This window comes from Gekko japonicus, unplaced genomic scaffold (assembly GCF_001447785.1).
Source record: "Gekko japonicus isolate JY-2015 unplaced genomic scaffold, Gekko_japonicus_V1.1 scaffold1397, whole genome shotgun sequence".
In the NCBI taxonomy this organism is placed as follows: Eukaryota; Metazoa; Chordata; class Lepidosauria; order Squamata; family Gekkonidae; genus Gekko; species Gekko japonicus.
The window spans coordinates 446,642-471,278 of record NW_015170322.1 but is presented as its reverse complement, the minus strand read 5'-3'; the positions used below and the strand labels follow the sequence as shown (position 1 = coordinate 471,278).

Sequence of the window (24,637 nt, the reverse complement as noted above, 5' to 3'; positions counted from 1 at the left end):
AAAGACAAAAACGTAAACTGATTTGCTTCTGTGCTGAAATCACCGGCCCGCACCTAGACACAAAAAAGGGGGCAGAGCCCCCTCCCATGTACTGCCCCGGGATCTTGCTTCTCAGCAAAAGAAGATTCCGCAGCGGCTGCAAAGAGGGCCGTGGATTCTTCAAGGAGCTGGGGCAGACGTTCTGAGCTGTGGTCTTTGGATTTGGAACCCCTATGAAGAAGAGAAGTTTGAAGCTCTGCCCTGAAGAGAAGGGGCGAAGAGGAAGAGCTCCCAGGACCCAGCAAAGAAAAAAAGAACTGCCCTCTTTCTCTCGGCAGTTCCTGAGGCCAAGCAGTGGCATCTGAAGACAGTGGGGCCGCGGCACAGACACAGGTGTTTCCACAGACCAGCCAGAGACAAGAGATGACTGCATAGGAGGGAATCGGGGCTATGAATCAGGAAAATCAGGGGCTGGGCCTAGTTTTGTGAGCGACCATGGATTGCATAGAAATAATAATCAAGTGCCCTCAAGTCGCAACCGACTTATGGCAAGTCCCCATAGGGTTTTCAGGGCAAGAGACGGACGGGGGTGGTTGGCCATGGCCTGTCTCCGCATAGCAACTCTGGGCTCCCACGGCAGTCTTCCATCCCAGTGCTGACCACGGCCAATCCTAGAGTGGCCAGGCCCTTCCCAGTCCTTGGTGGAGGACTTTGGGGGGCATTTCTGGAGGGGGTGGGGACCGGTGCCCTGCCCGCCTGTACTCCAAGCAGGGAATTCACCGCTGGGAGTGCAGTCGCATCCCCCCCCACTTCTTGTCAAAAGCATTTAAAGGGCCCCTTTTGGCAAGAAGCGGGGCCCACACGTGACTACAATTCAGGAGCGCACCCCCTCCCCCGCTTTTTGCAAAAAGCATTTAAAGGTCTCTTTTAAAGGCTTTTGGCAAGAAGGGGGGGGGGCTGAACTCCAAGCAGCAAATTCGGCACTTGAAGTTCAGGAGTGTGGCCAGCGGCTGCCCGTCTCTCTTGCTGCAAGATTTAAAGGGCCCTCTAGCTGGTCGGCGGGCCACATGCTCCCACCGATCAACTGGAAGGCCCTTTAAATTTTGCAGGAGGGAGGGGAGAGGGGTGGCCATTGGTGGTCGCTGTTGGGGGGCGGGGCTTAGGGGGGCTTCCCCATCTGGCCAGCTGGCCGATGGCGGGCAGGAGACCACCAAATCAGGGATCTCCCACCCCCACCTCCGCCTGGGTACTGGCATCCCTAGCCAACCCTGGAAGCCAATCTGATTTTTACCTTCCCAGCCCTCCAGTCCTTTTATCCAGTCCGCTGTTCTTGAACTGCAGCTGTTTAGGGCCTCCGCTTGCCCAGAAGCTGTAGCCAGATGTGGTGGATCCCCCACATCAGGGGTGTGCAAAAGGCTCCATTCCACACACGCCCCCTGCATTTCCCCACCTTTCTATACTTTAGCATTGCAAGTCTTGGATCATCTGCCAACCCAGAGTCTTGCTAACCCACCGACTGCCTGTTTTCGGTTTCCCATTTCAAGCCCGTATCTGGTGAGCTGCTCTGTAATGAGATCAACTATTATATTTTCGGTCCCTGTTGAAAAGACAAGCCAGCCTACTCCCCGTGCCTTGTGCCAGGCTACTGCTGACATTTCCCCATTCAGAGGACAAGACCTGGCACCGGGCTAGGCACGTATGAGGGTCCCTTTTCGTTCCTTTTGTGGGCTTTGCGGGTTGTTCTCATGAGCCTTTGCCTTTCATCCACTTCATCTGATGGGGATATGGGCTTCTTTGTCCGTCGCTGCGATGCCATTTCACGTCCATTTTTATGCCATTGCAACCGATGCCAAAATAACATTATAGACATTATAAATAGGAACATTTCAGAAAATGGCTTGAAAGGAAAGGCTCATGCATTTGACACGCGTAAGACAGAGACAAAAACAGAAGCAGGGATTTTCGAGCCGAATCAGTCAGACGGCAACATTTGGCAGCATTCAGCCAGGGTCTCACGAGTATCTTCCAGACAAAGGAAAGACCAGCCAGCTAGAGAGCTTCATGCCCGGCAATTGCTCATTGTTGCATGGTCAGACACTCATCCGCAGTGACAGTGGACGTGCAACTGTTGCTGGGGAAGTGGGAAATCACAAACATCTCCCCCAAAACATGCTGGACTCCCTGGGCCATTCCGTGAGCGCTTTCCTGGGAGTTGGGCCGACCGAACAGACCTGAGCGGGATGCTGAGGACGCCCGCTGAGGGTTTTGGCCTCGAGGCCCGTGTTTGGCCTTTGACATCCCCCCCGCGACTGTCCAAAAAGCAGGGGCTGCACAGTCAGTGGGCCCTGGATGGCCTGATGCAGCTGGGGATCAGGGGAGGTTTCTCCCATGACCACCAAGCACTGCTGTGACTGAGAAAAGAGGCCTTCCCCGGCTACTTTTCCCAACCTGGGATCCCTTTCAGTCCCGACCTGGAGAAAGGAGGGGGGGACTTTTATTTTTTCTTACTCCCTCCCTCTCAGTTTTACTCCTCCCCCTCGTCCTCCTCCTTTCAACAACCAACTCCCCCCCCCCAACAACATAGGAGTAGGTGTAGGAGTAGGTGTAGAAAAATGACAATAGTAGCACTGTTGCCGTGACCCACCTTGGGACGAAGAGGACAACCCAGGCTCACCGACTTTGCCCGATTTTCCCCACGGTTTTGTGATCCTCAAAAAACAGGATCACGAAACTGCTGGGGAAATTGGGCGAAGCCGGGAGTCAAAATGTGGCCGTGCGGCTTTGAGTGGGAAATTGACCAATAGAAGCGGGGCAAAGGGAGGCGCGACCACGGCGCAGCTCTTGCATAAAATCGTTCACAATGTATAGAGAATGAAAAAACAAAGAAAAATACTGTAGTATCTTATTTCAAGTACAAATAGATTTACCAGTTCCAATGTGAACAAAATTGATAAAGGATCACAATTTGTTTAAGGCATTTACAAAGCTGCGGGCAATTGCATGTTTCAGTAGGAACTTTTAGATTTAAGGAAGAGGTATAAACTCGGCAATGAGAGCCTACCTGCCTACAAAACTGATGAATAGCTTTTTGCATGTGAAATACTGATGAGAGCATCGGCTCCTCATTATAAGGCTTTTATAATGAAAACCTTGAGGAAGGATTTCTAATTTGAAACGGTCTTCCAGGAGGTGTCCATTGTTGCATTACACAGCTACATCCTTTCTATGAAGAATTTATTTCTGCTGTAAAATCAACAATGGGAACTGTATACTGATCTCTTCATTTGATGGTACTTTGCAAATGCCTTAAACAAATTGTGATCCTTTATCAATTTTGTTCACATTGGAGCTGGTAAATTTATTTGCACTCAGGGGTCATTTCCTGCAGGAGCGCACAGGAGCGGAGCTCCGGCAGTAAAGAGCTCAGGGGGCGGGCACATGCAACAAGCCCCACACCCTGCTCCCAGCAGCCCCCAGTCAGGGCAAGGTGCAGCCAGGTAAGCTGCAAAGCCCCCCCCGGCCCAAAACAGTCCAGTGGCACCTTGAAGACCAAGTTTTATTCAGGTACAAGCTCTCCCTCCTCCGCAAGGACAGAGCTGCACGTCCCCCCCCCCGATAGCTAGCGATCCAAAACAGTCCAGTGGAGCCTGAGCGGCGGGTGTTGCCTTCTGACACACTTCCGGTGATGTCAAGGGGTGTGGCATATGCAAATAAGTTATGCTAATGAGTTATCCTAATGAGCTCCTGCACCTCTTTTTCTACGAAATGACCCCTGTTTGTACTTGCAATAAGATACTACAGTGTTTTTCTTAGTTTTTTCAGAGCCAGGCAATGGCAAACCACCTCCGAACGTCTCTTGCCTTGAAAACCCTACGGGGTTGCCGTAAGTCGGCTGGGACTTGACCCTTTCCATCACCACGTTGTATATGTGCATAACTCTTCTACAGCTCTAGGGGAAAGTCTTGACAACAAGCCGCTCTACTTTCCAGTGTCACAAGTGTCATCAGAGATATCTGGTACCCCTGAGCTTAGAAGACCTGCTTCAAATGTCCCGCTCCGTGTATCCTTGTTTGCGGGTATGTGTTAGAGATAGTGCCTTTTCAGTTGCGGTTCTTCAACTGCCAACCCGCTTTGCCCCAGTGATTCTCCTGGTGCCTGGCTTGCCATAGCAGAAAGCTTTGTTTTCCCAGGACTTTCCACCTGCCCTTTCCAGGGCCTTTCAACCTGGACTCCCACCCTTGGCAAATGTTTGTTCTTTTGCAAAATTTAAGGTGACATGAGTTATACTACAGATATCCTAATTTCCTGGCATTGTTTGAGTCCCCGAGCTTTCAAAGCAAATCCAAGCATATTGTTTTATATCAAAATGTTGATAACATCCAAGCAGAGAACTCTGGGTGATACACAAGGGGTTGAGTCTCACAACAGCACGGTTGCAATAGATTTGGACAGCCACCCAGAGAGCTTTACTGATGAGCAAGGTTTTGAACCCAGTTTCTTCCAGCCCAAGTTTATTCCTTACGACACATGGGTGACCTCTGGCACTTTTATCTTAATCAAGGAGATGGCCACGTACCTCGCAAATGTCCTTCAGATGTTTGATATAATGGCGTTCAGTGCTCATGATTTCATTGATGACATTGGCTCTCATCTGGTCTCGGTTCTGAAGAGTTCTACCGAGACAGAGGCAGTCGGCGGCGTTTGGGTCCAAGTGCCCATTCTGTACTTCGCTAGTTCCTTCCTCGACGCCATCTTCTTGGTTCACCCATAGCTGTGGGGAAAGAAGGAAGGCTGGTGATTATTTATTTATTTAATTTATACCCTGCCCTCCCCACCAAGGCGGGCTCAGGGCGGCTCACAGATATTTCATAAAAATACAATTAAAACCTATCGTAACATAAGAATCATAAACATAAAATACCAGTCATTTAAAATGCAACTAAAACGCTGGAACATTATCAAGTAAACAGGAGCAAAGATTATTTATAATATGATTTAGGTGACCATATAATTCCCATAACTTCAAACCAGCTCAGTTAGGTCACTTGTTATGCGGTGGGTACAGGCTGAAGATAGCGATGGTAGAGCCAGGACACAGGCTGGCGAAGGTGGTAAAGCCAGGGCAGAGGGACACTCCTCAGCTTATTAAGATGGCTTATTGGGCTACTCCTGCATTCAGGAAATTCTTCTTTCCAAAGCAAAGCTTTCTTGGCCCCTCCCTTGGTGTAAGGATACTGGCCAGGCCAAGAGGACAGAGATACGGAAATGCTGAATATCTCTGGACACTTAATCTGAGACACAAGCAAGGGGTATATCCTGCAGGAGCGCACAGGAGCGGAGCTCCGGCAGTAAAGAGCCCAAGGGGCAGGCACATGCAACAAGCCCCACCCCCTGCTCCCAGCAGCCCTCAGTCAAGGCAAGAAGCAGCCAGGTAAGTTGCAGAGCTCCCCCCGGCCCCCCGGTCCAAAACAGTCCAGTGGAGCCTGAGTGGTGGGTGTTGCCTTCTGACACACTTCCAGTGATATCAGGGGGTGTGGCATATGCAAATAAGTTACGCTAATGAGTTATGCTAATGAGCTCCTGTACCTCTTTTTCTATGAAATGACCCCTGGACACAAGACTCCAAGAGACAAGCTCCCTCTTCAGCTAGGAGGGCAGGAAGGCTGGGCCTAGGCATGAGCCCTACCTTGGGGCCCCCATAAAGGTGGGCCCCGTCCGCCTCCAGGCTGAAGGGGTTGATTTGTAAACCAGCAGGTGTCCCAAGAACACGGTGTCCACATCGATCCTTCCTGGCCAAGAAGCATAGCCTGGAGCTGCAGCTGTGAAGCTTCCTAACGCCCAGGGCACTGAGCATGAAACACCTTGCAGCCTGTATGACTTCAATAAAGAATGTGCACAAACACCAAGTTATTCTGCACATTCACATAAAGGGCCAGAGAACGTACAGAAACCAGCAGGGGTGTGTGCTCCTTTTACTTTTAGCAGAAAGTGGCTTAAAAATATGCCTCTGCCTCGGGGTGGGGGGGTGGGGAGAGAAACAGGAGAACCAGCCAGCCACGCACTCTAGGCCGGAGCCACCTCACACCGGGCTGCCCTGTGGGTAAAATGGAGGAGAGGAGAACTCAACGGGCTGCTTTGCGTCCTCACTGGGGGGAAATATGGGGTGTAAATAAAGTAAATTAATTAATCAACAGACAAACAGCAAGGCCAGCAAAAAAATGGATGTGTCAGAAGAAATGTGGGGGAGAGAAGGGCAGACTGAAAAACAGAATTTAAGAAACGGACATACCCCCCCCCCCAAAAAAAAAAGTTTTGGAGAGGGAGCGATTTGGCTGCTGCATAAATCAGTTTGCTCTGGAGCCATCCTTCCCGAGCTAAGACAAAAATGTGTGAGCTGGAGGCTAAAAAACTGTGAGCTGGCTCGCACTAACTCAGCTTAGAGGGAACACTGCCTGACAGTGCAGCTCTCTCCCAGGATCTGCTTCCCCAGGTGTCCTGTGGCTTGCGGGGCGCATGGGGAACCGAAGGGAAGGAAGGCAGTTTCTGGATTGGCTTCCCCAGGCAGCTGTGGGGCGCCTGGGGAACCAGAGGAGGGGAGGCAGTTTAGACTGACTTCCCTCCTTGGATCGGCTTGGCTTCCCCAGGTGCCCCGCGGCTTGCAAGGCGCCTGGGGAACCGAGGGGGTGAGGAAGGCTGTAGGCGTGGCCAACTCGGAAACCAGCCGGCACTCCGCTCCTGTGCGTTCCTGCCCCAAAACAGCCCTATTTATCCACACCATGCACGTCATTTCTAATGCATACCACCGATTTGCAGATGCACACCGAACACTGATGAATACAGTTCGAAAAATTCGGCTGGAGGAATGGCACAAAGAGTCGCCAGTCCCATTTATGCAACAGAGAAGTGAAAGTGACCCAGGGGAGGGGGGGTGATTTCTCGGTCAAAAGGGCAAAGGTGAGGAATCCCGCCATCCTACCTGGGCCCTCTCTCCTCTCCTAGCGAGGATCCCTTCTCCAAGTCTGACCCCACCCGGCTACTACCCATTTCTGAAGGCTCTGCTCCGTATGTTGCACTCATTTCCTCTGCAATAATCCCGTCCTCCACTGACTGAAAGCCAAAAGGGTGTTTGTTCTTTTGCCTAAAGATGTCCTAGAAAATGCGAGCTGTCTTGCAATCTGTTTTCATCCGTTCAAAATATACCTCAGCCGCTGCAGCATGTGAAACGGCAGGCTGGGGCGCTGCATGGCGCCTTCATATTCATGGGCACGCATTCCTATGCACCGATGATCGTGATGCATCCACCCCCGCACAGAGACTCAACCGCCAGAAACTCGGCAAAGGGCTGAGCCCTAATGAATGACAGCTCAGTGCATGCTAACAACGTTTGGGAAGGCAAAAAACGAGGATCATGATTTCCCAGAGGCAAGGGAGAGAAAACCGAGTAAGAAAGGATCTCCGAGGTTGCTTTGGGTTTAAAAAAAAATGTGTGTGTGTGTGTGGGGGAAATCATAGATCTCTGAGATGCAGGTCTCAGATCTCCTTGGTTTCAACCAGGATAGAAGCACAGCAAACTTCTTCCGAAGCAGGGCCTGACTTTGGGGGGGGGGACCCATCCCAGCCCTACAGAAAAGGAGCAGGAGGCCAGGACAGCTCCAAAGGGAACGCAGCGTAGCTTAAAAACACTCTCTCTTGTTTTCGAAAGGTAGACCCAGCAGGTGGTGGAGGAAAGGAACAAAAACATTCTCGGAAGTACAGAGTGCAAGACAGCTTTCAATTGCAAGCTCCCTTTCCGTCAATCGCAGCAAATGTAACCCCCCCCCCCAAACTCTTCATTAGCATTCACTGCCCAAGTTGCAAGAAGAACAATGAATAAGAAAAGTACATAAATTATACTCTGCATTGAAATGTATTTTAAGAAGCGTTCAACTTTCGTAGCTAAAATTATTGTAAGCAAGAAACTGGTGCTGCATTTATTTCTAAGGTGTACCTGTGGGAACGGCTGCGTCCTTTTAATTCGCAAAAGGCTCCATCAATCTCTCTTTTCTACAATGTGTGTTCGGCTGCTTTTCCAGCTGATGATTATATTTTGCTAAACAACATTCCTTTTATTACTGTGCCAGTGTTTTCCCTTCCTACAGAGAGTTTTAAAGGTCAAGAAATTGGAGATTTCAGAGCCAGCCCACCTATTTTCCGAACAGTGGATTTAAAGACGCAGCGAACAGAAAAGAGCCTATTTACAAAATCAAGCAGCAAAGCGACACAACGGTTCTTTCAGCCTTCAGGCTAGGCCAAGGAGACCTTCGTCACTTGTGGAAAATCTTCATAAGTACAGAGAAAAAAATAGCTCTGTGCAAAAATCCACAGGGTAGCTAAGGAGGCAGAAACGTGCCTTGAGAGATCTTTGTTTCCTGTACATATTTCTGGGATTCGTTGCGCATTTCATACGTGGTCCGAAGTAAACTTGGATTTGACAACAAGTGGCAGGGAACTGGAGCCAATTCCACCTGCGAGTACCTTTGTACCGTGCACATTGCAAACACATGTTGATTACATTTTCAGGATGGATACCTGATGAGCAACACGCAAAATGCCCTTCATTGGTTCATGCCAGGTGGTATATAAAGCAGAAAGTGGCCACTGCACAGATATTTCCCCCAACGTCCCTTTCTTTTAACCCCAAGCAGCCCTAAGAGGCCAGAAATGTCCGTGGAGGAGAAGGCAATGCATGACCCTTTTGCCTTTATGTATCTCCCCACTCGGAATGGCTCCTGGGGGAAAGAACAGAGGCTCTCATTTATTTCCTCCCAGGGAGAAAAGCAGATGTGGGGAGGGGGGACTTTGGTCAGAACAGCAACCAGAGGGGAAAGGGTTAAATAGCATCTTGCCCCACCCCCAGTCCTTTCCTTAACCTTACAGCCTTCTCCAACACTGCATTGGGTTGGGGGGGGGGTAGCCAAGGTTAAAAGTTGTGAGCGATTCTGTGTCTTGTGAGGTTTTACTCTCTTTTTTAAAAAATGTATTTTTCTACCCACGGAAAGACTGGAAGAAGGGTTGCCAGGTCCCCCCCCCGCCCCCGGCTGCTGATGGCAGGGGGTGGGGGCAGGGTTGCCAGATCCAGGTTGGGAAATTCCCAGATATTTGGGGGCGGAGCCTGGGGAGGGCACAGAGTCCACCTGCAAAGCGCCCATTTTCTCCAAGGGAACTGATCTTTGCCGTCTGGAGACGACCTGTAATTCTGGGGGATCCCCAGGCCCCACTCAGAAGCTGGCATCCCTAAATCATGGAACACACAGAAGGACACGACCCCGGACCTCCCCTCGTTTCATCTTCCCAGCAACCCTGTAAGGTAGGGCAAGGGTTGTGAGAGAGTGCCTGGCCCAAAGTCATCCGGTGACCTTCGCTGCTATGTGGGGAGTTGAACACGAGCCTCCCCAGCCCAAGTCGAACCCGCTAGTCAGGACACGAGGGAGTTGAACCCGAGCCTCCCCAGCCCAAGTCGACCCCGCTAGTCAGGACACGAGGCTGGTTTTTGGCCTACCCCACCGGTTTACCATCCATTAGCGCCATGTGGTAGTTATTGCCACAGCAGGTGATGGCCAAGGGTCTCAGTGGCCAAAGAAAACTTGCCCAAAGAAAACTTGCTGGCACTTGAAGTGGGCGGGTGGCTTCCCCACTGTGCCCAAGCAAAAACTCCCACTCTCCAAGTCCATCAAAGCAAACGGGCTGAGAAGGCGGACCCTCTGCTTCCGGTGGCCTCGCAAGCTCCTACCCCACCGGTTTACCATCCATTAGCACCATGTGGTAGTTAATGCCACAGCAAGGTGATGGCCAAGGGTCTCAGTGGGTAGGGAGCCCCCTGAGGCAGCCCTCTTGCCCAAAGAAAACTTGCTGGCACTTGAAGCGGGTGGGTGGCTGGCTGGCTTCCCCACTGTGCCCAAGCAAAAAATCCCACTCTCCAAGTCCATCAAAGCAAATGGGCTGAGAAGGCAGACCCTCTGCTTCCGGTGGCCTCGCAAGCCGGCAACACTCGCTGCGGATTTCAAGGATTCGGAGGCAGTGTTCCCTCTGAGCTGAGTTAGTGTGAGCTAGCTCACCGTTTTTTAGCCTCCGGCTCACACATTTTTGCCTTAGCTCAGAAAAGATGGCTCCAGAGCCAACTGATTTATGCAGCAGTCAAATCGCTCGCTCACAGCTTTGATTCCAGTAGAATTCTACTCAAAAGACTCCACAGTTTAGAGGGAACACTGCACAGGGTGGCTGTGGAGTGACTCCCCCCGGGTGGAGGCTGGTCCGAGGCATCTTGATGGGACACCACGGGGTGGGTCCAGGCACCCGGAAGCAGCGGCAGTGGCCTGGGCCCAAGAGGCAGGGTTGCCAACAACCTCCAGCTGGGGCTGGGAGATCTCCTAGAACTACACCTGATCTGCAGATGACAGCGATCCATTTCCCCGGAGAAAACAGCTGCTCTGGAGGGTGCACTCTACCCCACTGAGGTCTTTTCCCTCCCTAAACCCCACCTTCCCCGGGCCCCACCCCCAAATATTCAGAAATTTCCCACCTAGCAGGAAGTGATGCCTTCCCTTCACACCAATGGCCGGAAGTGAGCTGAGCCCCCCCCCCCACCCAGCACCTGCCTCCTCCTTGCTGCACTGCCCCAAACCACCATGGACAGAGAACTGCTTGGCTCTGTCCCAGAATGACGCAGCTGATGTTGCAGCACTGCTGACGCGATGCACAGGTGCAGCCGCCCCTTGCCAGGATGTGTTCAAGTTTCACATCCCTCCAGAAATCCCCGTTGTTGAGCTTGTTCTCCCTTGGGCAGAGCAAGTCTGCAATGATGTGCACCATCTTCTGCTTTCCTATAAGAGCATGCATTTCAATAGTATTTGTCCATGAATGAATTATACATTTCTAGGTATAAATAATGTACATTGTACATAATAATACTGTATAAACTGTGTACAAAAAAGACACGACGTGCATGCGAAATAAACTGAATCTCCAAAAGCGACACTGCAAGGCAGAGATCCCAAGCCACTGAAGAATAAAAGGCAAATGACTTTAAAAAGAAATGGAATAAGAGACATTCACGCCAAGCTAGACATTTGGATGGGAGGCCGATGAAGCACCAGGTAGGAGCAGGATCAAAGCACAGTGAAAGCTGGTACTTGGTTCACTGGACAGCTTAGCTAACCAGCATGCTGGCTGAGGGACTCAGGACACTGTAGTTACTTGCCCACAAACCGGGCAAAAGCTTTCTTAACGGGCATCCAACTAGCAAGCTCAGTTCCCCATGGCTGCTTGTTAATTTTTTAAAATCCTCAGATCTTTTGTCTGATAAGTAATTTCCAAACTGATCTGCACTTCAAACAGAAACTGGGGAGAACGAAGGGATACACAGATCCTGTTCCCTAGAGAAATTAAATCAGACTTTCTGCTGGAATTCTTCCATCTTCACTTGAAGCCACTAACAGCGCAATTCTAAGCAAGGCTCCTCAGAATCCGACTGAAGTCTAGTTCCTTGGGTGGCCCTGTAAATAAGCTTCACATTTTTCTTTAAGCGAAATTTTACTGGGCCTGTTGTATATTAATGTTTAACATTCATATCCTCCTTTTTCCTCGGCATTTCAAAAGCAGCTTACAACACTGACCAATAGGATAGGGGATCAAGCTATCACTGAAAGTAAGTTATACGAACTAACAATGTAGCCCTAAATTAGAGTTACATCCATCGAAGGTAGTTTATTTCAGTGGACTTCAGAGTGTAAAACTCTGCTTTGGATTGCAATGTAAGTAGCCATGAAAAAGACAGGGCCTCTTCTGTTGTGGCACCTCCCCACCTCTATGCCCCCGGTGCCAAGCTCAAAGAATTTGAACTGTTCAGCGAAAACATCTTCATTTTCACCCGCTGTCTGTGAGCCATTGTGCTGTCTTGCTGTAGTTTTGCTGCTTCGATCCATGTTGCCATTTTATGATAGCAATTGCAATGCTGTTTTTATTGCCAGCCACATCGTGACAATCAATTTTATTCTTCTAGTTGGCTAAGATTGGAAGCTGCCTCCGCAGCCGGTCTAATTTTAGAAAGGATGGGGTGTGACTATTTTAAATAAATGCCATAAATATAAATAAACAAATTTAAATTAGCTGGCTCAGAAAAACAATCCCTCTCAGGAGAAATCCCAGCAGCTTGACAAAAGGGAAGGTCTCCCTAAACTGGAAGCACTTTTTTAAACTTTTCAAATCAGAGGAGCAAATGCCTCCCGTTTCAAGTCCCCCGTGCTTCCTTTTCCACCCTTGCTCGACCCCAGCATTCCTCCCAAACCTGTGGCAGAGACCCCCCCTGTCACGGCTCAGTGGGGGTGTCACCTGACGCTGCCACCACTCTGGATTTAGGATCCCTTGAGAAGGCCCAGAGCACCCTCCCAAGACCTTCAGACCTCCCTTTTGGTCGAATAATAGGCGTGAGGACCAGGCAGAGTACAACAAGGAAAATGTTTATTTTATCAAACAACAAGGTGCAGAATAATAACAGTAAGTGGGTGAAAAGAAAAGAAATCAAATGCCCATAACATGTCTAAATATATACTGTCCCTAGCTCACTATCTGCAGTCGCCTCAGACTACTCACCCTTCCCTCAGGATGAGGGTTTCTTCCCCGCAGCAGCCTCCCTTCTGGCTCTGCCCTCTGGGAAGAAGAACAGCTTTTCCTGCTGCTCCAGATCTTTCATTCCAAGCCCTCCTCTTTTCCTATTGGTCAATTTTGGCTCCAAAACCTCTCAGGGGCTTCTGGGAATTGTAGGCCCAGCCTCACCTACTGCTAGCCAGGCTCCCTGGACCTAGTAGGCCTCTGGTGGCACAGCCCAGATCATGACACCCCCCAATAAAAAAAATCATTATCTGCACTTCACAGAAAAAAACAAACCAAGAAAAAGAGAGAGTCAAAGGGGTTCTCAGTGTCAGGAAAACGAAGAATGAAACTGGAGAGAACGCAAATGTGAAGCTTGCCCTCTTCCACCAGCCCCACAGATGGCAGCAATCATGCACCCAAGAGCCCCAGAGGGAAGGAGGAGAGCTCTTGAGGGCCTGTTTCAGTTCTCTGGCCTCCTGGGCCAGCTTCTGCCTTAGAGGAGCACAGGCCTCTGGCTCTCCTGCTGTTCCCTAGACCTTGCAATAGAGTGGCTAACCTCCAGGTGGTGGCCGGAGATCTCTTGCTTGGAAAGGTGGACTCTGTGGCATCATATCCCCCTTGAAGCCCCTCCCCTCCTCAAGCCCCGCCCTCCTCAGGCTCCACCCCCAGAATCTCCAGGTATTTCCCAACCCAGAGCTGGCAACCCTACCTTGTCCTAGGCACCCCGAGATCCCAACTGAGCGGGAGAGGATCAGTCTCAGCACTGATCGCCCATTCCTGGACTTTGCCTTGCGACTCACCCGGTGCCAGGGCTGCCAGCCAACCTCCAGGTGCCGCCTAGAGGTCTCCTGGAATTACAACTGACCACAAACAAGGGCTCCCTAAGCTGCTGAGAGTGGATGTCTCCTCCTTTCTGTCACTTGAAAGGGGTTAGATTTGGACTGTCCAAAAGCAAGAATTAGCCACCCTCATACATTTCTCCATGAGTCGCTCTTTTCAGCAAGGCCTTGTAAATGGAAGTGGGCCTGTCCAGACCGCTGACTTATGCAGAGAGACAACACGAGGCCACTTCTGAGCTACATCACTGTGCTGTGCTTCTGAACAGGAAGTGACTGTGTGTCAGGGGTCCCAACCTTTTCTGAGCCTGTGGGCACCGTTGGAATTCTGACACGGAATGCAGCCACAAAATGGCCGCCATGGGTGGTGGAGCCACACAAACACACACGTACACACAGACACAGACACACACACACAGAGGAAGCCCAAGTGCAGGGGACAAGAGGATCCATTTTAAGAGGAGTGAGGGAAGAGAACAGAACCAGCCCTGCGGAGGGAGCTGTCACCGAAACGACATCATTTGAATCTGCACAGCCAACCAGATCTCCAGTGGCCAATCAGAAGCCCCATTGGCAGGAGACCCACCCAAAGAAGTTACCTTCTAAAGACACTTGGTGGGTCTGCGGGCACCGGGGAGGCTGTGGCCACAATGCTGGGACCCCTGCTCTACTCCCATCCAGTATAGGAAAAGGAGATGAAAACCATGAACAAATTAATATCATAAATAACAGACATTAAAAAACTATGAATTTGATGTAATACAATTTGTGAGTCTATTGACCAATTGCATAAAGAGTTATTGCATACATGTTATACATAAACGTATTCTACATAATCCAGTCCAGAATATAAGTGATGTGAACAAAGAAGCCAAAGAAGGCATCAATGCTCAATGTCTCTGGGTCCACCTTGACCAAGAAAAGCTTGAATAAGGGTCCTCGTGCTGGGCTGCATAAGTAATAAATCTCAGGCCCCTCCAGGTGAATCCTCCTGTTGTAGCATTGACACCTTCTTTGCCTATTATTCACATTTTTTATATTCTGGATTGGATTATGTATATGTTTATGTATAGGATGTGTGCAATAATTCTGTATGTAATTGGGCAATAACAGACTCACAAATTGTTGTATTTAATCAAATTCATAGTTTTTAAATGTTGATTATTTATGATATTAATTTGTTCACGGTTATCATCTCCTTTTCTTATACTGATCTCAGTTGTCATTTTGTTAATCATATCCAATGCAGAAGCACGTCAGAATGATTCGTCCCAGAGGTGAATGACTGGAAGGACAGAGATGTGGAGGAGTGAATCATACAGAGATGTTGCAGGCAGCCTCTTCTATGGGTGGCGGTTTTGGACTCACAGGAGCCTTTAATTATTTAATCCATTCATTTCTTGCACCACACTAATAGCATGTGAATTACTGCTGTATGCACTTCCTCATTACACATACATGGATGCATATAGGACCACTGTGGGTTTTACTGGCCTTGATTTCTGGCATTGTGAGCATGTCAAATCTGAACCAGAACAAGCAGGAGTTTTAGAGCAACAAACAAATGAATAAATTCCCCAGAAACGAAACCCTTGTTCTCCCCCCACCTTTGCACCCAGTTATATAAGAACTCCATCTACTAACACTTTGTTCTTTTCCTAGGATAGTACAGCTGAGAGTCAGTTTAATGTCTTGTGTGCCGAAGCAGAAACAAAACATGGAGAAATCCACCTGTCAGCTCCTGTTCTTTTGTATCCTGGTGCATCGAAGGTGGAACAGGGGAGTCAGGTGGCCAAGCCCTGTGCCTGCTTCCTCCACAGCACTGAACACACCCGTGGCAAATCCAGGGACAGGGAGGACTTCCGTTGTTAAGGGCGCACAAAGGAGGTTTTGCCTGGCTGGCTCTGGGCGAGCCCTTTTTAAGCCTAGTGGCAAAGTGAGCAACAAAGAATGAAACAAGATTTCCTGAGAAAGGGAAGAATGACTGCCTGGGAGGCACCGGGAAGTAACACCTCTGGGCTTAATCTGAGACAGGCTTTGTGCAGGTCTAGCCCAGACACTGGTTTTTGATTTGACTCTGTACTGGACTAGCTGGACCATCCATCTAACCCAGCATGGCTGGGTTAGTTTGGTGTTGTGGTTAAGTGTGCAGACTCTAATCTGGGAGAACTGGGTTTGATTCCCCACACCTCCACTTGCAGCTGCTGGATGACCTTGGGCAAGCTCTTAGTTCTGTCAGAGCTGTTCTCTCAAGGGCAGTTCTCAAAAGAGCTCTCTCAGCCCTGCCAGCCTCACAGGGTGTCTGTTGTGGGGAGGGGAAGGGAAAGGCATTTATAAACTGTTCTGAGACTCCAAGTGAAGGGTGGGGTATAAATCCAATCTCCTCCTCCTCTTCTGTTCTACACCAGTTTGGTGTAGTGGTTAGGTGTGTGGACTCTAATCTGGGAGAACCGGGGTTGATTCCCCACTCCTCCACTTGCAACTGTTGGATGACCTTGGGCAACCCATAGTTCTGACAAGAACTGTCCTTGAAAGGGCAGTTCTTGAAAGAGCTCTCTCAGCCCCGCCTACCTCACAGGGTGTCTGTTGTGGGGAGGGGAAAGGAGTTTGTAAGCCACTCTGAGTGAAGGGCGGAGTATAAATCCAATCTCTTCTTCTTCTGCTGCTGCTGCTGGAACCTCTTTTCTTATCACTTTATGCATTCTAGAATCAAAAACTGAAGAGGGCATAAGAATGTAAGAGGAGCCATGCTGGATCAGACCAATGGTCCAGCTAGTCCAGCACAATGTATTTACACAGTGGCCCAACCAGTGGCCCCGGAGGGCCAAACAAACAGGGCGAGAACTTCCTCTGGCCAGCACTGGTGTTTAATGGTTTTTGCCTCTGTAGATGGAGGTTCCCTTTACTCACCATGGCCACTGATGGACCCCTTCTCCTTGACTTTGTCTAACCTCCTATCCATGTTTGTGACCATCACTGGCAGTGAATTCCACAGTTTAATTTGTCATTGAGTGAAGAAGTATTTCCTTTTGTCTGTCCTGAACGTATGACCCATCAGCTTCATTCCGTCAGCACGCCAAACCATGATTTGCTCTAACCGTGGCTGATGAGTGAAAATGTGGTTTGAATGTCCAAATGGACAAGAGGCAAACCACGGTTTAGTTCGGCTGGCTTGCTTTTCTGGCCCTCTCAATATTCCGCATCATCATCTCCATGGTGTGTCAGCTGCTGGAGGCAGAATGGCGGCTGCATGGCGGGTTGATGGTCCGGATATGACGATTCAGTTCAGATGTCACACCAAACCGTGGTTAGCCATGTACGGGGGGGGGGGTTGCTTTAATTCTCCCACCCCTGAATGCTTTTGCCTACTGAAACTGCCCTCCCCGCACTATTACTAGTCTTTGGAGAAAAAATGGGAAAGGGCACTCATCTGTTTTTATCTTCCAAGGGTAACTGTGGTCTTGGGAAGGAAGGGATGGAGAATTAAATCTCCTCTCCCTTTCCTGCCTGGCCAGTCCAACTCATGGCCGTGCCTAACTACCACTTAGTTCAGGGGTCCCCAATATTTCTGGACCTGTGGGCACCTCTGGAATTCTGACACAGCCTAGTGGGTGCATCTACAACATGGCAGCCACAGGGGGTGGAGCCAATCGTGCAGTGAAGATACTTATGCCGTAGTGGCAGCTGCTACCAAGGCAACATTTCTTTTAAAAAAACCCAAACACCTGCACAGTCAATCAGATCTCCAATAGCCAATCAGAAGCTTTGCTGGGCAAAAGCCCCCCTTAGAATCACAGAATCATAAAATCTGGAAGGGACCTCCAGGGTCATCTAATCCAATCCCCTGTACAATGCAGGAAATTCACAGCTACCTCCCCCCCACACACACACACACCCAGTGACCCGTTCCATGCCCAGAAGATGACAAAAAGCCTCCAGGAGAAAAATTGCTGCCTGACCCCAAAGTGGCCATCAGCATTTCCCTGGGCGTGTAAGAAAGGGCCACGAGAACTAAGCACTGAGGCAACCAAGCTCCTTCACCCTTTCCTCACAGGACTTGGTCTCCAGTCCTCCTCACATCTTCATTTTCCTCCTCTGGACACGTTCAGAGGATCTTGATCTACCCCCTTTCCAAAAACACTCAGTGGGCACCAGGAACAGTGACAGAGAGCAGCCTGTTGGGGACCCTGGTTTAGCTCCTTATATGCTGGGGACATCCAGTCACAGATCTCCCAGGGTCTGTTTTGACTCTGAATTAAGTCATAGAGTACTTGGCCATGTGCAGAGACCCTTTCATCCCTATGGATGCTCATGACCAGCCAACCTCCCACTGAGACTACGAAACAGTGTCTCACGCCAGCCTCCCACTCTCTCTCACCCATCAGCTGGTACCATGAGCTGATGTTCACACCTGCATGCGCCAATATTCAAAGGGCAGCTGGGTTCCTCTGTGGTATCAAAACCAGCAAGGGGTCCTGGGGCACAGCAGCAGTGGGGTGGATCTTGCCCCATCCCACCTCTCCTCTGTGCAGATCTTAGAGTCCTCCTCCCTCTTAAGCCACTCTTTTGTTGAAGGAAGAGCCACTGCCTAAACTGAAGGGAGTCTCCTTGGGATGGAAGGAGGCTCCTCGAAGGATGGTTGGATGCACTCCATTGCTACCTTGACAGATGAAAGGAAATGTTTCTTTACTCAACGAATAACTCAACTGAGGAATCCACTGCTGGCAGATACAGAGATGGCTATGAGCACAGATGGCTTTAAAAGCAGGTTAGACAGATTCATAGACAAGAGGCTCATCGGTGTTTTCTAGTCATGGTGACTAAAGGGCACCTCCACGTTTCGAGGAAGTCAGCCTTGGGATATCGGTGCTAGGAGGCAACACCAGGGGAGGACCTCAGCTTCTACGCCCTGTTGTTGGCCCTATGGAGGAACTGGTTGGCCACTGTGAGAGACAGGAGGCTGGACTGGATGGACCACTGGTCTGATTCAGCAGGGCTCTTCTTATGTTCCTATCAGGCGAAAGCCTTGGCCTCTCTGCCCTGTTGTTGACCCTCCAGAGGAACTGGTTGGCCACTGTGTGAGACAGGAGAATGGACTGGATGGACCACTGGTCTGATTCAGCAGGGCTCTTCTTATGTTCCTGTCAGGCGAAAGCCTCGGCCTCTCTGCCCTGTTGTTGACACTCCAGAGGAACTGGTTGGCCACTGTGTGAGACAGGAGAATGGACTGGATGGACCACTGGGTGTTATGTCAAATGCAGATAAAAATATACTAGTTGGAAGACCAACTTGCCATGTTCTAACAGAACATTTTTATTGGGGAGATAGTCATGCTGAGGACTGAATGGTTAAGTCAACATTGGGGTTAACACTGGGATTTGGCAGAAAGGTTTAAAAAGCCACATTCATCTAAAGGGCAACTTGGTGATCTGGGGAAGTCAGCAGGGATTCGTCCCCAACAGGTCCTGCCAGACCAACCTCATTTCCTTGCTTGATCGAGTGACGAACTTACTGGATTCAGGGAATGCTGTTGATGTTGTTTACCTGGATTTCAGCGAAGCTTTTGACAGGGTTTCCCATGATGTTCGGATGGGTAAACTAGAGGACTGTGGACTGGACTCCAGGATAGGTGGATAGGGAACTGGCTGGAGAACTTCACTCAGAGAGTAGCTGTCAATGGCATTTCATCTGAATGGAGGGAGGTGTCCAGTGGGGTGCCACAGGGCTCAGTTCTGGGCCCAGTACTTTTCAATATTTTTATAAATGATCTGGATGAGGATGTGGAGAGGCTACTCATTAAATTTGCAGATGACACCAAATTGGGAGGAGCAGCAAACACATCAGAAGATAGAGACAGAATTCAATGAGATCTGAACTCACTGGAAAAGTAGGCGGATGTGAACAAGATGCAATTTAACAAGGATAAGGTGCCGAGTTCTACATCTGGGTAACAAAAATGAGGAACATGCAAACTGGATGGGGGACACACTTCTGGGTGGCAGAACTCTGTAAAATCTCTGTAATTCTACGATTCTGTGTTTCTGGAGAAATCACTCGGGTTCCTAAGGAGAGAAGGGCTGTATTAAAGCCTCTACTGCTGTTCACGATGGAGAAGGAGAGCTTATGGAGTCCAGGGCCTCCACCTCACTCATGTACTTCACTTGGGCAGGAGAAAGGGGCTCTCAGAGGGGATACACAGAACATTACTGGGGACCAGACTGAGTGCCTGACTCACCAGCTGTCCGTCTCTCCGCTAAGATGTCCAGCTTCCGGGGGGGGGGGGACCCCAACAACCCTGCAACCCGAGACTAAACATGAGCAGACTTAAGGGTCAGCATTCTTTGACAAAAGGAACTTCAAAGGGAAAGTCCGTGTGAATCTGCTGACTTTGAATCTGTCAAGAAATATGTCTGCATTTCCTGAGAAATGAATAAGGACAAAAGATTCCTCACTATTACAGCTGATCAGCAGCTTAACAAGGCTCGGAATGTGGCCTGATCGCTGGTCTCTGTGCTGACCCTGAAAACCTTTGAGCCTATAGAAATGTTACAAACGCCTTTGTTAGGAATAAATTCTGGGAGTGTCGGCAATCAAAGGAAAGGTGATCAGCCTTCTCTCTAGAAACTTCAACAACTTTAGCACAGCTTTCTTTTTATTGAGATTCAGGTTCACCAAGGCAGACATATGCCGGAGAGACTCTGCGTTCAGGAGAGCAAAGCTGCAGCTTTACAGGGGATTGCAAATCAATTCCCCAGCCATCCGAGACAACGTGAGATGACGTAAGAGCCGCCATTCTTTGACACAAGAAACTTCAAAGGGAAAAGTCACGTGCTCCAGAGGTTTCCCAAACTTGGGGACACAAATGACCAGTCAGGAGAGGAGAGTTCCACAGGATGTTCTCTGCCCCACCTCAGACATCTCGGGATTTTAGAGTCCATTTTTCCTTCTCTCTACTTTCACCTTCCTCTCCGGGCAGTCTTGCCATGCATGGCCATCTTGGCACCTGTTATTTCAGGTCTTGGGGTGGTCTTGACTCAGGGGCCTTCTGGAGCTTTTTTACTGCCCCACATCTTTTCTCATGGCTCAGCCGCTTCTTTTTGTCCCTGATAGGCAGCTGACAGTGGCACTTCACCTTTGCTGGGGCAGAGGTGACCCAGGGACCCTCCAGCAGGCGGTCTTCTCCACCACCTCGGTCCTCAGCCCACTCACACCCTCATTCACTCTTTGTTTCCGTTTGGCCCTGCCTGGGTTAGGGTTTGGCGTAGTAGATAAGTCCACAGACTCTAATCTGGGAGAACTGGGTTTGATTCCCCACTCTTCCACTTACAGCTACTGGATGGCCTTGGCCAAGCCATAGAGCTGTCCTTGAAAAAGGGCAGTTTCTGTCAGAGCTCTCAGCCCCACCTACCTCACAGGGTGTCTGTTGTGGGGAGGGGAAGGGAAAGGAGTTTGTAAACCACTCTGAGACTCCTTTGGGTAGTGAAGGGCGGGGTATAAATCCAATCTCCTCCTCCTCTTCCTCCTCCTCTTCTTCTTTTCAACGGCCACTCTGAGGCCTGCCTTTCATGTGCAGGAGAACGGGGTCGTGGTATGGAAAGCAGCATCCGTGTGAGCAAACATTCAAACTCGTAGCAGCGCCAGGAGAAAGCTTCTACCCACCGTCGCTGTGGGGAATTTTTCAACATAAATGAGCATTCCAGAATGCAGTTGTCTGCCTGCAGCTCGACACGTGGCCGGCCTCTCTATAGCCTCAGCATTTTCTCACCTCATTTATTTATTTATTTCTGCATGTGAAAATCAGGCCATGGTGAGGCTACAGCCTGGTTTCTGTACTACTTTCCAGACTTTTTGGAGATGCGGTTTTCAGCCAAGAGGGACCGCCTCTGGAGTCAAAGCCTAGTTATTTGGGGGAACTCTGAAAGGGTAACGGGATGGTTGATTTGGGTGAGGGCACGGCCAGGTCATCAAAGCCACAGCACAGCTAACAGCATATTAATCTGTGACAGACAGTGCAAACACACAGCTCCTTTTTCCAGTGTGCTTCTGAGCATGCATCCCATTGATGCCTGGGGTTCTCAATCTGTCAAGCGATACTCATGCGTAAGCACATTCAAGCACACAGATCTCTTTTGCTAGGCTGAGGCATAAGACGTCGCTCTGTACATTCCAATGGCAGGGAAGGCAGATGAACCTCGCCATGCTCTCTGCACTGTACATGAATGTGGCTTGTTGCACATCAGTTTATAAAGACCTTGGATCCATTTAACTATCTTCCCTTCCATGTGTGTTGCAGATGTACAAGTTACATGAGAGCAGGGGTCATTTCGTAGAAAAAAGAGGTGCAGGGGGAACGTGCAGATCTGTCCTCACAGAGGAAGGAGAGCTTGTACCTGAATAAAACTTGGTCTTAAAGGTGCCACTGGACTGTTTTGGACCGGGGGGGCGGGGGGGGAGCTCTGCAACTTACCTGGCTGCTTATTGCTCTGACTGAGGGCTGCTGGGAGCAGGGGGCGGGGCTTGTTGCATGTGCCCGCCCCCTGGGCTCTTTACTGCTGAAGCTCCGCTCCCGTGCGCTCCTGCAGGAAATGACCCCTGCATGAGAGTATAAATTAGGGTTCCCAACTCTGGGTTCGAAAACACCTGGAGATTTGAGGGGGGAGCCTCAGAGAGTGGGGTTTAGGGAGTGGCCTTGGCAGGGTATCAGGCCCTGTTGTCCACCTCCCAAAGTAGCTGTTTTCTCCTGGGGAAGTGGAATAGATGTTTTAAATAAATAAATAACTGAGCAATTTGTGCAGTCTGGAGATCAGTTATCATTCCAGGAGTTCTCCAGCAACCACCTGGAGGTTGTCAACCCCAGTATAAACATACACAATCACACACACTCGTGTGTTTGTGTGCATATTTGAGTAAGGAGCTGATGAGCTGAAAGCTGGTTTCTCCTTTTTAATGGTGCTCCAAAAATACTACTGATTCTATAGCCTTCCCTGTCCCGGGGTCTAGTTTCGGAGACAGGCTCGAGTCCATATGAGCATTTAAGTCGCCTCTTTCTTTAACCAATTTGTTGTCTTCAAAAATAATTACTGTGGGTGGACAGCTGTACTGTTTAAACCAGTGAAGGGGGGGTGTCAATATGGGACTTGCCCTACAAATCCAGGACTGGTCCCAATATTTAAGAATCCCTCAAAGTTCACAACAAAATGACATGCAACATTCCTCATCTGGCCGGGAAGATTTTGGGCAGCTCAGAAAAACAGGTTGCTTTCCGATTCTGCTTTTGGGACTAAAAATGGAAGAAGTCAATGTGGATAAAAAAACCTTATTCTGGTACTTAATAACGACAGCAAGAATGCTATATGCACAATATTGGAAACTTGAAAAAGTACCAGAGATTGAGGACTGGATACATAAAGTTCTGTTCATGGCAGAAATGGATAAAATTACCAAGAAATTGAACAACAAAGAAGACAAAGAATTTTTTGAAGAATGGAAGGACTTTAAGAACTATCTGGAAAAGAACTGGGATGTGACAAATAATTTACTGTGTTTAGAACAATACTAAGTAAAAAGATGTTATCTTTTAAAATGATTAGAAATATGATATTAGCAACTGATGAAATATATATAAGTAAGGGGAAGGGGGTGAAAGCATTGCGGGAAGCCACAGGAGGGGGGAAGGTGTATGGATTGTAGGGTAAGTAATCGTTTATGTACTTTTCTTTTTAAAGTTTTAATGGATAAATGTTGAATACCTACGATTGGAAAATAATAAAACTTTGTTTACCAAAAAAAGAAAAAAGAAAAACAGGTTGCTTTCCTGTAACTGATGATCTTCGAGTGGTCATCTGTGCATTCACACCCATGGGATCTCGTGCGCACGCGCTGGATCGATCGGCATTGTAGCAAGCTCTTTAACGGACATCCCGCCAGTTCCTTTGAACTGCCACAAATCAACCCCTATTGAAAATGTAGAAGCTGACAGCAGCGGGGAAGGAGGGCAGGTGGTGTGAATGCACAGATGACCACTCGAAGATCATCAGTTACAGGTAAGCAACCCGTTTATCTTCGACGTGGTCTCTGTGCCTCACACCCATGGGAGATTAGCGAGCTGTGGCCTACCTGGAGGAGGGTGCTGGCAGGTCCTTACTGCGTCGCCGAAGATAGAATGTGACGTCCCATGTTGGTATTAGAGTTCTTACGGACGTCCAGGGCGTAATGCCTCATGAAGGTGTTAGGCATGGCCCAGGTAGCAGCCTTGCAGATGTCCACCAGGGGTACTCCCTGGAGGAAGGCAGTGGAAGCTGCAACAGCCCGAATTGAATTGGTCTTGATGGGGCCAGGCAATGGCTGCTTTGCAATCAAGTAGCAGAGGTGGATGTGGCCCGCAATCCACTTTGAGAGGCGTTGAGCCATGATGTGAGTCCCCAGCCTCGCTGGTGCGTATGAGGCGAACAGTTGGAAGTCACGTCTCGTTGAGCGGGTTCTGTTGAGGTAGAACAGTAGTGCCCTTTTGACATCCAGGGTATCTAACAGTCATTGGGGATTTCAGAGCTGGGAAGAAATCCGGGAGGAAGACCTTTGCCTGCAGGTGGAACTCTGACACCACCTTTGGCAGGAAGGAGATGTCCGGTACGAGGCGGACGGTGTCTGGCAAGAATGACAAATAAGGCGTGTCATGCCGGAAAGCCAGTATTTCTCCAACTCGCCTTGCAGAGGTGATGGCCACTAGAAAGGCCATCTTCCAAGACAGGAATTTCATATCGCAAGTTGCAAGTGGCTCAAAGGGTTTCCTCATAAGTTGACGAAGGACTAGAGGAAGATCCCAGGGAGCGACAGGAATCTTGATAGGAAGGTAGAGGTGTAACAAACCTTTTAAAAATGTTTCGAAAGTGGATGTGAAAACATGGTGCATCCGTTGACGTGAACATGGTAGGCTGAAATTGCGGCCAAATAAACTTTTAACGATGAATGGGAAAGTCCCGAGTCAGCTAGGGACAGGAGGAATTGGAAAACTTTCTCAAGGCCTGCGGAGGAGGCTCGAGGGGCATCATCACCTAGGGAAGAACAGAATCGTTGCCATTTATAATGGTAGGACCTTCGCGTAGCAGGTTGCCTGGCATTCAGTAGAACATTGGCTACGCAGGTCAAAAAACCTTTGACGTTATTCTCCACGCCGTCAATTTCAAGCATGGTACATC

At 49.4% G+C, this 24,637-nt stretch overlaps 1 protein-coding gene across 1 annotated transcript in view; it reads right to left on the bottom strand.

Moving 5' to 3' along the window:
* Positions 1-24,637, bottom strand: part of ARHGEF9 (Cdc42 guanine nucleotide exchange factor 9) — a gene marked incomplete at its 3' end in the record, with an annotated part of 276,721 nt that overhangs the window by 19,812 nt on the left and 232,272 nt on the right. Inside the window, exon 5 of the mRNA XM_015418081.1 lies at positions 4,556-4,750. Coding sequence (XP_015273567.1) covers positions 4,556-4,750 — 195 coding nt within the window. The remainder of the gene's footprint in view (positions 1-4,555; positions 4,751-24,637) is intronic.